Source organism: Tursiops truncatus, chromosome 4 (genome assembly GCF_011762595.2).
Source record: "Tursiops truncatus isolate mTurTru1 chromosome 4, mTurTru1.mat.Y, whole genome shotgun sequence".
NCBI classification, from domain to species: domain Eukaryota; kingdom Metazoa; phylum Chordata; class Mammalia; order Artiodactyla; family Delphinidae; genus Tursiops; species Tursiops truncatus.
In genome coordinates, this window is record NC_047037.1 from 102,273,153 (window position 1) to 102,288,316 (window position 15,164).

A 15,164-nucleotide genomic window follows, 5' to 3' on the forward strand; every position below is an offset into this window, starting at 1 on the left:
AAACAAGCAAACAGGCAAAAAACACAGTATTTGTTGCTTAAATGCGTGGACTTTTTGTCTTCTGTTAGTACTAATAGATAACTCAGCTAATTTCATGCTTTTGTTTTTATTGTCTCAGTTGTTCAGTGATCTACAACCAAGTAAACAAATCACAGATGTGAACTTACATTACAGCAGTGGTTTTTACAAAATTTAAAGCCATTGATACCTTTACTAATATAGTAAAAATATAAAAAATACAAAAATTAAATGAAGATGCTTTTTTTGGAAGAGGAAAGAATTAGCAGAATTCCTCCCATGTGTCAAATAATCCAGAATTATTACAAACAGTCAAGAGGGGACTGAACTGTTTTCAATTAACTCCTTATACTCTGGACAGGTCAGTGCAAAAAACTCTGCTCAGTAGCATGAATAATAAATCATCTTTAATATTAATTCCTATAGAAATATATGACCATCTCAAAAATTATTTTACCTGATATACATACCTATATACATACCTATATATTCATTCTTTTTCACTTAAAAAATCAGTACATGTAGCAAGGACATACGGGGTTTTCTTTCATATGTAGCACTATAACTTTCAAATGATAATAAATGTATAATACTGAATTATACATTATACTAAAATACGGAATATTTATCACATATTAAAGAACGTTAGAATATGAAGGACCTATAGAAAGCATCTAGACCAATTTTCATTTCATATAGGTAAAATAAAGATACATTTGTTCACCTAAACATTATCAGAATTTATATAAATGTTCAGAGTTACAAATGTTTATTCTACTACTTTGAGCAACTACTAAGAAAATTGTACAGTGTTATACTCAAAAACATTAAAAAAAACCCAAAACATAATTCTAAATAACATATTAAGTTATAAGAAGGCAAGAAAAGAGAAAGAGCAGAATGAGAACAGTGAGAAAACACAGAAAAAAATAGTAAATTGGTAGACTTAAGTCACAATATAATTAATTTACAAATAAGTTATCTAAATACACCAATTAAAAGACAGAGATTGGCAAAGTGGATACTAAATCAAGACCCAACTATATGGAGTTTACAAAAAATTTGCTTCAAATATAATGACACAGGTATGCTATTAATAAAATGATTAAAGAAAATATATTACACAAAAATTAATTTTAAAAAACAAGAGTAACTAATTTTATATCAGATAAAGTGACTTCAGAACAAAGAAAATTAGTAGGGAAAAAGAAAGGTATTGCTTGATAATAAAAGGACCAATTTACCAAGAAGACATAATTATCCTAAATGTGCCTGCACCAACAACAGAACTTCTCAATACATGGAGCAAAAATGGACAGAACTGAAAGAAGAAGTAAGAAAATTCTTGATTATAGTTGGGGACTTCAAAACCCCACTCTAGGCAATGTAAAGAGAAATAGACAAAATTGAGCAATAATATAGAATATCTGAAAAGCACTAATAACCAACAAGATCTAATACACATTGATAAAAAATACTCCACCCAATGACAGCATTCTATTGATGGGTCCATGGATCATTTACCAAGACAGACCATACCTTGGGTCATGAAAGAAACATGAACAAATTTAAAAGAATATAAATCATATAGTGTATATTCTTTAATTATTATAGAATCAAATAAGAAATCAATGGCAGAAAGACAGCAGGAAAATCATTTGAAAATTAAACAACATACTTCTAAATAATTCATGGTTGAAAGAATGTCTCAAAGGAAACAACATATACATGGAATTGAATGAAAAGTAAAATAAAATGTATCAATATTAGTGAGATGTGCCTAAAGTAATGATAAAAGAAAAATTTATAGAACAATATTTTTATTTTAAATGGAAGGAAAGACTTCAAATTAATAATTTAAGCTCTTAGTTCAAGAAACTAGAAAAAGAAGAGCCAAAAAAAACACAACAAAACAAAAACAAAAACAACTCCAAAGAAAGTAGGAGGAAAGAAATAATAAAGAGAGAAAATACCAAGGAAAATCAAAATAAAAAACAATAGAGAAAATCAATGACACAAAAGATGGTTCTTCCTCAAAAAAGCAATAAACATGTTAAACTTCTAGAAAGACTAATGAAAATGAAAATAGTAAAGATGCAAATCATAAATGTTAGTAATAAAACAACTAGTATTCCAGACCCCATACTTATTAGAAACAAGAGAATACTACAAACTACTTTACACTCATAAATGTGACAACTCATTAAAATGGGTACATTTCTCAAAGACTGCAAATTACCAAAGCTCAACAAAAGTGAGATAGATAAACTGAATAGTCCCACAACCATTAAATAAATTGAATTAATAATTTAAGATCTGCAGAGAAATAAACTTCCAGGCCTAGATAATTTCACTGGAGAATTATATGAACACTTAAAGATGAATTAATATGATTTTATACAATCTTTTCTAGAAATGAAAGAGGAAGAAATAATCTTCAACTTATTTTATGAAGACTGACACCAAAAGCCCAACAAAAAAATTAGAGAAAAAATAAAGAAGTGAAAGAAAGGAAAGTACATCTACATGTCTCTCATGAACTCAGATGCAAAATTCTTGACAAAACGTTAGTGTTGAATCCAGCAATGTATTAAATAATTATATCCCATGAACAAGAGAGATTTGTTCAAGGTATGAAAAGCTGGTTCAATATTCAAAAATCAATCAGTAAAATCACCTATAAACAGGCTAAAGAAGAAAATCACATGATCCTACCAACTGAGAAGAAAAACAACGTTTGAAAAATTCTAACACCTCTTTATGAAAAAACTCAGAAAACTAAGAGTAGAGGAGAAGTTCCTCAACTTGATAAAAAGCACCACAACATATTTTACAGCTAACATCATCCTTATGTTAAAAGACTGAATACTTTATCCCTAAGACTGGCAATAAGGCAAGGATGCTTACTCACCACTCTTATTTAACATAGTACTAGAATTGTAGCAAGAAAAATAAGGAAGGAAAAGAAATTAAGGACATATAGATTGGAGAGGAAGATATAAAATTGTTATTGTTACTATTTTTAGATGACATGATTATCTACATAGAAAAGTCCAAAGCATATATAAAAAGTTAAAACTTAGCAGTAATAAATGAGTTCAATAAGGTAGCAGGTTATAAAATCAAAACACAAAAATAATCATTTTCTAGAAACCAATAATTAACATGTGGAACTGAATTAAAATCAAATTATCATTTATATTTGTGCCAAAGAAAGTGAAATACTTAGGTATAAATTAAACAAAACCTATGCAGGTTCTCAATGATGAAAATTACAAAATACTGATGAAAGACATCAAAGAAAACTTAAGTAAATAAACATACCATGCTCATAGATTGGAAAACTCAAGATAGTAAAGATATCAATTCTACACAAATTATCTATAGATTTAGTAAAAAAAATTTAAAAACCTATCAAATTTCACCATATAGTATATGCATTTTCACACAAGTTGCAATATTTACTTAAGAAGCAACATTTAATTATTTTATATCCTTGAAGATACTTACATCCCAATCTTTCTATATAGTCATTCTTAACCAAGGGAGGGCAGAGGACAAGGGAGTTGATCTCTACTCTGCAGCATGATAAAAATATCTCCCATTGAGACAAATGTTAGGCAGGTTTGCTTGCAGCCCATTTAAAAAAACTGCTTCTTTAAACACAGGTGTCCTTACCTTCAACACAACCCACTTCATATGCAGGTATGACCTTGCTCTCTTTGTCCTCTCTGTGGAAATCAGGGCTTGGGAAACCAGCATGTGAAAATGATAACACTCTGTCTATTGCTATCACTAGAATGCCAAATTATCCATTGTCTCCAACCCAGAAACATCATGTCTCCCATCAGTATCTGTGAAAGTGTGACAGGCTAACCAGTTGGCTTGTAAGAAGGGTAAAACCTCAGACTCCACAATTCTTGATAGGTTTCTTTCTCCTTCCCCTCCCTTGGATGCTTGTACTTGGAACTAGCCATGGTGCTATGAAGCAGCCCAGTCCACAAAGACAGGCCATGTGTGAGTGTTCCAGCCAATAGTCCAGCTATGTCCCCAAATGGCAGCCAATATTAATAAATAGACATGAGTGAATGGGCCTTTGGATGATTTCAACCCCCAGGCTTTGAGTCTTCTGAGGGCCAGACAACTTGTTTCTCTGCTCTATGCCATGTGTGAATTCCTGACCCACAGAAAACTTGAGATAATGACTTTAAGAGATTTAGTGTTTTAAGTCACTAACTGAAGTTCTGTAACCATAGTAACTGAAACTTGCCTTAAAAACAAATAAAAACACTTTGCTTTAATATTTCTTGATTTCTTATGTACATGCTCTTTTAGAAGAAAAGAATTTCTCAAAAAAATTTAATCTTATTCTTGACTTTGGCATTTACTAATCCTTTAAATATTAGTAAGTCATATATATATGATCCCTTCCTTCACAGCAGGGAGATATAATAAGATTCTTTTGTTACCCATAGTGATATTGCATTAAAATATTTATCATTCAATAAACAGTAAGCAGTTTATTTTATGGATTAGGCCATGAACCAGGTTATACATTAGATTAGACTTGTCTTAAAAAACACTCTTTCTAAATATTTGAGAGAAACATTTATCTAAGTGGAACTAAATTGTATATTATTCAGAGTATCCATGCCATATTAGTTGAAAAAGGTAATATTACTCATTTGTCCTCCAATAATATTTTTTAAATTAATTCAATAAATACTTACTGTGTGCCTACTTATCTATTGTGTGCCTGACACTGTATTAGACATTTGATAAATGATCCATCACTATTACACTAAATATTATGTGTCATGCTAGAGGCTTCCATGATCAAAGGATGCCTCAAACTGAACTGTAGCCAATTAAACAAAGAAAAAATTCCCATTTGTAAAATGTCTCTGAAAATGAAACTGGGAACAATTTAATCTATTTGATTCTGGAAGCACATACTAAACATTCATATGCTGAAATGATTTTATTACCCTAAGATATCATTGTAACATGATGTTAATATTTCATAGAGTATGAATATATATATATATATGATCTCTAGTGTCAGAAACATGGAACAAAATTGAATATTAAGGGATCTCTAGCCCAAGATAAATAATAATATTGGCAAATTGATCATTCTCTGAAGGAGAGTATTCAAATGAATTTTAACTATGGTCTTTTCCCATATTTGTGTTGCTGAGTTGCTGATATGAAATATATGTTTATTATATAAAGCATACCTATGGCAGTTAAATTCAGATAGTGTTATCTATAACAATTTGTATTGGCTTCCTCCCAAGGCTTTTGATTTGCCATGTATGAGAATAAATGAGAACCATATGAAAGTCAACAAGTTCTTGATAGTACATGACATTCTGTGTTCTCTCATCCTTGATTTCAGCAAACGTTCCAAGGTTTTGGCTTCCATCATTGAGGGTGATGGGCTTCAAAAATGTAAGGGCTTTTTTCTTGGCTTCAGATAAGAATCCCAAACTTAACACACTTCCATAAATCATTGGTGTGGAAATCTGTCAGAAAATAGCACAAGAGTACTACTTTTTCCTTGTGGTATTTGGTTTTTCCAAATTAGATTATTTGTTGAATGTTCAAGGGAGCATGTTTGCTTGAAGGGTTCACCATATGTCAGACAAATCTTATACTCTTGAAATGGAGTTCACAGAAGTGAAATCAAGGGTAACTGCCTGTTCCTTCCTCTACCACAGTAGTAAGAATCAAAGGATTCTGCAGAAATGTGTTCTGCTAGAGAGTCACTGAGTAACATCATGCACATTGAAAAGTGGCAAGTGGGAGACTATGCAAGATCTTAAATCCAGGATGCATTTCATAATTGTTCTTCAGATTTTTATCCTCATTAGTAATATTATACTGACAGGTAATAAAGTGTAGTCATTCAGAATAAGGGTCTTAGAGTTGATTTTTGACTTCAGTTCTACTTGATAGCTGTACAAACTTGTACGATTATTAACTACTCTAAGCCTCAACCTATAAAGTAGATAATAACACACTCATATCACAGGACTGTTGGGGAAAATTAAATAAAATAATATATATTAAGTGCTTAGAACACAATAATGCTTAATTGATAATAGCATTTGGAACAGGAAAACCTAATAATACATATATATGTACATACATGTAATAGAAATTATGAATCAGGTTTAAAATTCTTATTTATTGTTATTACTGTTGTCACTTTTATTAATTCTAATTTAAGTGGAAAATTATCCTTGTTCAAAAGAACAAAGAAGATAGCCCACTTAGTGGGAAAATTTGATTTAATTATGACTATTCTCCATCAACTTGTAACTTGGTTTTCCCAGAGAATTTCAGGGTGAGGACTTCTGTAAACTCCAAAATCTTTGTTTTATAGTGTATTTAACTCTACCACTTATTTTCCTGAATTGTGTCTAGATCCCCTGGGTCTAGAATGTGAATCCCAGATGCCCTATAAGAAGGATAGTTTTTAGTACGCATGTTGACGTTATTTGTACATAGTAAGAGAGTAGAAAGGATCAGAATAGTTTTGGCATTTACCTTGTTAAATTTTTATAGCTAAGCTCTGGTTCAAGGGTCTACTTAAATGACTTAACTGCACTAAGAAAAATGAGAGCATTGAGACCTATGAAAGGAGTCCACAAAATTCTATGAAAATGAACCAGTTCTAGGAGAAATCAGTATGTTTAATGATCCAAGATACACAACTGGAACATTAACTAGTTTTTATTGACCTGAAGAAAATTTATACTTTTTCTTATAAGAACAAAAAATATTCAGGGACATCCCTCTTTATTATATTATCAAAAATAGTTTTAATACTTTAAATCAAAAAATTTTGAATGCTTATTTTATACCAGGCATTGCAATGGGCAAGGGGACAGAGTGATTTACAACGCATAGTTCGTGTTCAAGGAACCCTCAGCCAGGAGCGGGGATGGGGCATAAAGAAGAGGCAACTTCAGTATAAGATGATAAGTGCTGTGTAGGCTCAATCACAGGGTTCTTTTGCTGCATACACACACACACACACAAAGGACACCTAACTCAGTGCTGGGAAGATAAGGAGACCTGAAGAATGAATAGAGATTGGCTCGGTGATTCTGGACAAATGAACAGAAAGTTCAAAGGCTCTGATGCATAAAAAAGAAACAAAAAAACATGTGGCATATTCAGAGAACCGCAAGTGGTTCAGCACAGTTGTATACAATATGAAGAGATAGTGGACAGACAGGAGAATATAGAGAGAAGTAGGGTTTTATTCCAGGCAGGTCTTATGTACCAATACTAAAGAGTATTCTGTGTTCTAGAAATGATAAGTTGGCAGCTGCAGGCTAAGTTCAGCACTTAGCTGTGTCTTCCTCATTATTAGATGGGTGATCACATTTAAAATATATAAAAAATTCTCACAAAAACTCAGATCAGAAATTCTCTTGAAAGGTCAGGAATTAACACTGGATTCTTGTAGCCTTATTGCTGAGAAGCTGCTTCTGGAGGAACGAAGGGTGCTTTTACGGGTCACCACACTGCACTTGCTTCACTCTTATATAACCTGCCAGACCCCTGAGGCATTTGCATTTGCAAGTATCCTGAGGAGAAACTACAAAACTAACTTTGCTTCAGTATATTAGTCTGACTGATATTGGAGATATCAGGGCTGGAGTCAGATGAATTACTTAAGAGATTCCTTCGGTAATCTAGACAGATAATGGGGGCCCAACAGAGGCTGTGGAGAGATGTAAAGAAGCAGACACCCAGAAGGAATTAGACCTGCAAGAAACTTTTTGGTGGGCATGCCGGTGAAGGATTGGGACAGGGGAGAACAGAAGGCTTGGAGAGCTTACAGATTGAAATACAGGTCTGACACCTATGAGAAGAAAGAGCAAAGGATGGGGATTGGATAGGAAGCTCAGACTGCAGTGCAGCTCTGGGAACACCTCAGCCAGGATGATTGCAGCAAGAGATTCAAAATTGCTTGTTGAAGGAGTCTGTTGCTTGAGAAGAAATGGCCTGGAACTAGTACCCTCACCACGCTTCACGACCTGGTATAAACTAGGCTGGGGATTTTGAAAACACAACAGTTTGAGTTTGTCAGCTAATTGCTCTCCTTCTAATAAATTCTTTCTTGATATGAGATCTGAACAGTGAATGCCCATAGCAGACACAGTTACCACTAATATATTGGATTCAAGTAATGAGAAAAAAGAGTTCAAAATGGTTGCCTGTAGAGAAGAAGAAATGGGTGGCTTTAGCAAGAGACTGATGTTTCAATCATAGCCTTTTGCTTCTAACACATTATATACGTGAGAAGAAGGACTTGTAGCAGAGATGGCTATGTGGATTCCAAAAGCTCTTTCCTTTTCTATGTGAGCACACTACTTGCCCCACACTCTCTTTCAGTCAAGTGTAGCGGTATGATTGAGTTCTAGTCCGTGGAGAGAGGTAGTGATGTGTGCCACTCACAAGCAGGGCTCATGACATCTGCCACAGACAATCCTCCCTTCCACTTTACTGGCTGGGAGCAAAGGATTCCAAGGCTTTACACTCCACAAGATGGAGAGAGTGTGGGATTTGGATCATTGTTAAGTGAGGCCACATGGAAAACGACTACTTTGGGTTATTCTCTGTCTAAAATTGTATTTTTTAGTATGGTAATCTACAGGTCCATCTATGTTGCTGCAAATGGCATTATTTAATTCTTTTTAATGACTGAATAAAGTGAGTCAGACAGAGAAAGACAAATATCATATGATATTGCTTATATGAGGAATCTAAAAAAACTGATACAAACGAGCTTATTTACAAAACAGAAACAGACTCACAGACTTAGAGAATGAACTTACGGTTAACCGGGGGGAAGTGTTGGGGGGAGGGATAGATTGGGAGTTTGGGACTGACATGTACACCCTACTATGTTTAAAATAGATAACTAACAAGGACCTCCTGTATAGCACAGGGAACTCTGCTCAATACTCTGTAATAACCTAAATGGGAAAATAATTTGAAAAAGAGTAGATACGTGTATATGTATAATTGAATCACTCTGCTATACACCTGAAACTAACACAATATTGTTAATCAACTATACTCCAATAAATAAAAAATTTAAAAAAATAATAGAGATAAAATTGTATTTTTCATAATTTAAGCTGTTGACGCTTGGAGATTTGTTATAGCAGCTAACATTAACCTAAAAAAGGTGGTCCAAGATAAAGATACATGTATATATACCACAAAAAGATATATAGATCTCTACATGATATCAGAGACACCTTTTTCCTTTGAATTCTTTTTTCTAAAGCTTCAGACTCACATCTTCAACAATTGTGAACTTATTAAGGTTTGGCTAGCAACATAAATTTAGCAGACTCATAATGTCAAAGTAACCTCTCCTTATTCCCTCCTTCTAACAATAGTGCCATCATTTCCACAAACATTCCAGACATTTTATGATTCACTTTGATTCTTACCTGTGGAACAACTCTCATGTCAAGTTGGTAAATTCTGTTAATCCTCCTTTCTTTCTGTGTCTTTGTATGCATCCTGTTCTCTATATTCTATTACCACCATCCTAGAGTAAGTGAAGAGCTTCTTGCCTACAACACTAATACAGATTCCTAACATCATATAGTCTACTTAACCTACAGCCGTTCCCAAATCATTTTTGCAAATGGGCACTGTCACTGTCCCCAGAGCATTTTGGGGATTACAGTAGCAATTATAAAACTGAAGGAGTCAGACCCTGTGGATCAGTTTCACATGATCCCACCCACTATCTCCAACGGCAGGCTCAGGACTAAGAACTACCAATCTAAGTCATTCATTTTCTTGTCCAAAGGGATTCAGACAGGGCTTGTGAGCCAAGTAAGGCTCCATGACTTCTACTGGAACAACTGAGGGACAGTAATTCTCTCACAGGAATTATAATGCAGAATTATATTAACTAGAAAACAAATACTGTACGCTAACACATATATATGGAATCTAAAAATAAAAATAAAAAAGGTTCTGATAAACCTAGGGGCAGGACAGGAATAAAGACACAGACGTAGAGAATGGACTTGAGGACGCAAGGAGGGAGAAGGGTAAGCTGGGATGAAGTAAGAGAGTAGCATTGACATATATACACTACCAAATGTGAAATAGATAGCTAGTGGGAAGCAGCTGCACGGCACAGGGAGATCAGCACGATGCTTTGTGTCCACACAGATGGGTAGGATAGGAAGGGTGGAAGGGAGATGCAAGAGGGAAGGGATATGGGGATATAGCTGATTCACTTCGTTATACAGCAGAAACTAACACAACACTGTAAAGCAATTATGCTCCAATAACGATGTTAAAAAAAAAATGATTTACAGTCAGGCCTCGGTATCCACGAGAATTGGTTCTAGGATCCCCCATGGTGTATATCAAAATGCGAGGATGCTCTAGTCCTATAGTTAGCCCTCCATATCCATGGCTCCACATCTGTGGATTCAACCAACCACAGATCATGTAGTACTGTACGTATTTATTGAAAAAAATCTGTGATAAGCAAGCCTATGCAGTTCAAACCCAAGTTTTTCAAGGATCAACTGGAGTTTGCAAATTAACCTAGTTGAGAGAAAAAATAGGATCAGTTAAAAAGAAAAAGAATAAGACATGCCTGGAACCAACTGTTCCTGATTTCTCAGCTAGGAAGTTTATCTCCAGACTTTTCACTCATGTGGTCTGAAAATTTCCTTATTTTCTTTAAGCTATTTATTTGTTTTTCGTCACTTGTAATTGAAAGAGAACTACCTAATACAGTTGTTTTTTAACCATAAAGATAATATTTACTGATTATTTTTCTAGCTGATTGATAATGACATTTAAACAAAAAAAAAATGTGGATAACATAACACCAATCCTTCCTCACTAATGGAGAAAAAAGAAACAGCACATTCTTCTTGACTTACATAAATTTCATTATTTTGCTGTTTAAATAAGCACATATTTGTATAATATTTAAAAAAGGTTCAAAGACCACTTCTTTATTCCAATCTGTAAAAAATATTTTCGTTATGTTTATTATAAAAATATAAATGTTTCCACTACAAATCATTTTACATTAGTAAGAGGCCATCTACATTGTACAACATAAACTAAATGAGTAATGTTTTGAAGATACAAATTTAAAGTACATACATATTGCCAATCATATCACATTTATACATGGCTTATTTGATACTTAGTACAGCTTAAAGTGGGCAAGTTACCAGAAATAAATAATATATGTAAAACAAATTTAAGATACAAAACAGATAATATGGTACATGACGTTGCGAATGAGTTGTGGTTTCATGTTTATTGAAAGCCAATGCAGTTTCTGTACAAAGAGATGGCCATTAACATTCTAGTACCTCTACTCCACGGTTAAGAATCGTACACTGTTATGTTTACATATGTACAAGGTAAGGATTGTGTAAAGTAAATTTATAAGAGGTCAGATAGAAAAATAGTGAAAAAATGAAGAGCAATATACTGCGTATACAATCTCAACTTTCAAATGGAAACCACAGCCAAAATAAGTGAAATAGATTCAACAATCCTCAACTTCTATTAATTCATGAAATGCACAGATTTTTTGCGTATGCACAGACGAGTACCTAAGAAAGTAAATGCTAGTCTGGAAAAAAAAATGAGATTGAAGCCAGATTCATATCTCAATCTAACATTCCACAACACAAAATGTTTGCTTAAAAATGTTTTTTTATCTGCTTCTAGCAGGCTTAAGTGAAATTTGTAATTAATTTCATAATCACATATATTTTTTAAAAGGTTCATGCTCTTATACACCCAATACATGATTCTAGTAGGATGATTTGACTATAAGAAATATTGCAGAAATTTGAGATATAATTGCATATATAAGGAACACAACCTAAGCCTTATTACACTAAATTTACAATAGATTAGCACTTGTGAATTTTGATCTGTGACTGTAAGCCGTGTTAGTGTTCCATTTTGCATAAGAACATAAAGGTTGCGGCATTGTTTTATCCATTCTATTTTGTGACGTATGCATTTCTTATTCCAATAACATGACCATATCAGCATTAGAAAGAATATAGATATAAGTAAAATGTTGCTTCACAATATATTATGGCTAGATCTCCACCAGGTATATATTTCAAATATTAATGAGTACGTTCATATTTGACCTTTATGGAACAGTAAGTGTAAATTCCTGCAATAAGAGATCTTTCCAGATTTTGAGTCCTGCTAGACAACCAGCAATTTTGAAAATATGTTCAATAAGTGTCAAGAAGTTCAATGCTTCTAAGATATACACCAAAACTACAATAGGTGCATTTCAGCAGAGACTCTTAAAGATAATAATGCTTGCTATTGATGATGACAATGTTTAATTAATTTAACAAAACCCCAGTGAGGCAGATGAGTAGTTTAGTTATCATCATTCTCTATAAATAGCTCAACACGTTTAAACAAAGATATTAAGTGGCATTTCAAAGCCAGTCAGCAAGTGATTTTTTGACTCATGCTTCAGCTTATAGGCTATATTGCCAATTAATGCAGCAATCTAAATAGGATTCCAATCCTTTCCAGTGTAGCTATTCTCTATTCAGGAGTTCTAACGTAGCTCTTTTACTAATGGAAGGAATTGATGGTCTCCTCTGGTGTTTACCAGAGCAGGGCAGGTATGTCATTGAGAATCCATTACACACAGCCAGTATATTACACTAAATTAGGAGCGTACAGTTTATTATAAAATGGAGAGAAAAAAATGGATGGAATAATTCAGACTGTGAGAGATTTGGTTAGTGTATGAACAAGGAAAGGGTTTGGTTTCCTTTTGTATGTAGATATAGATACATATAAGTGGATGGTTCAAAAAATCTGGAAAGAAACCCATCACTTTCTATGTTTCCTACTGCTGACAATTTGAGAGAGCATTTGGCACTTGACTGTCACAAATCCAAATTAAATCATCAAGGCATAAATAGAAAACAATAAAAACAATTCAAAAGAAAATAAATATGTACCTTTCTTCAAAATTAAAACATTTTTTACATGGTAATACTTAGAGAAGCTAACAATTAAAAATGTGTAGTACTTAAAACAACTACGAACTTCATCTCCATATGCCTTTTAACAGATGAAAGGGAACAATACAATGAAAAGGTAGTAAATATGGCCAGATAGTTTGAGGTATGAATTCCTCTATTTTGCTTGCTTTTAAAGAAACAAAATACCTGTTACAGAGTTCTTCTGTGTATAAAAATATCACATCTTTTCTTTTGTGGCTATTTGTAAACAGAGCCACCATGTTCATTATGTTATTTCACTTGTTTTGCTTTTATGACAGTTTATGATCAATGGCTCTATGCTAGTTCATCATTCTGCGCTGAAGAATTTTGATTTAATCCATCAACTAATATCAAAAAGCAATTACAAAACAAAATATACCCACCCACCCATCCACTAAATGATAGGGGAAAATAAAGAGTTTTTCAATTCCATTTTAAGGCATTTGTACTCGTATCTGAGTGTCTTATTGGGCTTGGAATGTCCACCAGTATTTCCAGTGTTGACATCTGTCTGCAGAGTGACGCCACATCTTCCACAGCCACCACCTCCTTCCAGAAATAGCACTTTACACTGGGACTGGACTATTCTTTGATTGTGTTTCTAGAGCTTTAATACTACTGATGATCTTCTTCTGTGGCCCAACCACAGTGACACCAACTTTTTTCATGTCACTGTAAAAAAAAAAGGAGAAAGTTTCTGGTGAGAATCATGGTTTCCTGGATAGTATGTAAATAGGAGATTTTCAATTAACAAAGCCTGTGCAATTATAGATCCCAATGCTTTAGACATAATTTTCTGATTTTTGCACCATTTGTATATTATATCCTGACTATTCCACCTCTATTCTTGTGGAAGAGTATAGATGGTATAGTGGGTTGAATAGTGTTCCCCTCAAAATTTCTGTCCATCTGGAACCTTACCATGTGACCTTATTTAGAAATAGGGTCTTTGCAAATGTAATTAAGAGAAGGGTCAAGATGAGATCATACTAGATTAGGATGGACTCTAAATCCAGTGAGACTATCCTTATTTGAGAAAAAGGACACACAGGGACGCAGAGAAGAAGACCACATAAAGATGGAGGCAGAGATTGCAGTTACTTTGCTGGGATCCATCAGAAACTGGAAGAAGTAAGGAAGGATTCCTTTTTTTGGACTTTGGAGCAAGCGTGGCATAGCCAATACCTTGATTTCCAACTTCTGGCTTCTAAACTGTGAAAAAATAAATTTCTGTTGTTCAGGCCAGTAAGTTTGTGGTAATTTGTTATGGCAGCCCTAGGAAACTAATGCAGATGGTCACATATTCTTGTGGGGCATTACCTGTGTCCCTTAAATCTGGGCCAGTTTGGGGACTGCTTTGACTGATGGAATATGTTTGAAGTGACACTGTATCAGTTTCTGTACTCAGATTTTAAGATACTAACAGATTCTACCTCTTATCTCCTGAGACACCCTCTCTAGGCCCCAGAGCTGCCATGTAAGAAGTATGACTGTCTTGAGACTATGATATCAAAGAGGTCATCTGTAAGCACTTGGTCTACAGACCCAGCTATATGAAGCTTCTGCACCATGGCAGACAAGAGTGAAACCATCTCGAGCCCTCCGGACTAGACCAGATGCATGTTAGATGAATACCTAATTCAATACCAACACCATAGCAGAAGAATCAGCCTCCTGAGCTCTGGCCAAATTCATGACTCACGACATTGTGTATACAATAAAATAGTTGTTGTTTTAGCCTTTTAGTTTTGAGGCAGTTTGTTGTACAGCCATAGATAACTGTAACAATTTCTTTAAAGTAGAAATTTCTTTCAAAGTAGAAAAAATGGCAAGGATATTTCTCTATTTATCAAAATTATTAAATTTAAAATAGTTAAAACTCAGAAACAAGGCATTAAAATAAAGATTATAAGAACATATAGAATTTCATTTGGGGGGAAAGACAGCTAAACATGTGCAAATGATTAATTAAATATTCTTGATTTAAGTAATTCATTCATACATTTCATCTCTTTCAGGTCTTTATTCAAACATCCCCCTCTTACGAGGTTTCCCTGATCC

At 33.8% G+C, this 15,164-nt stretch overlaps 1 protein-coding gene across 1 annotated transcript in view; it reads right to left on the reverse strand.

Moving 5' to 3' along the window:
• Positions 1 to 11,043: 11,043 nt before the first annotated feature.
• Positions 11,044 to 15,164, reverse strand: part of EPHA3 (EPH receptor A3) — a 374,642-nt gene continuing 370,521 nt past the window's right edge. The window contains exon 17 of the mRNA XM_019922227.3: positions 11,044 to 13,775. Within this exon, the coding sequence (XP_019777786.1) occupies positions 13,670 to 13,775 (106 nt within the window). The 3' untranslated portion in view covers positions 11,044 to 13,669. The remainder of the gene's footprint in view (positions 13,776 to 15,164) is intronic.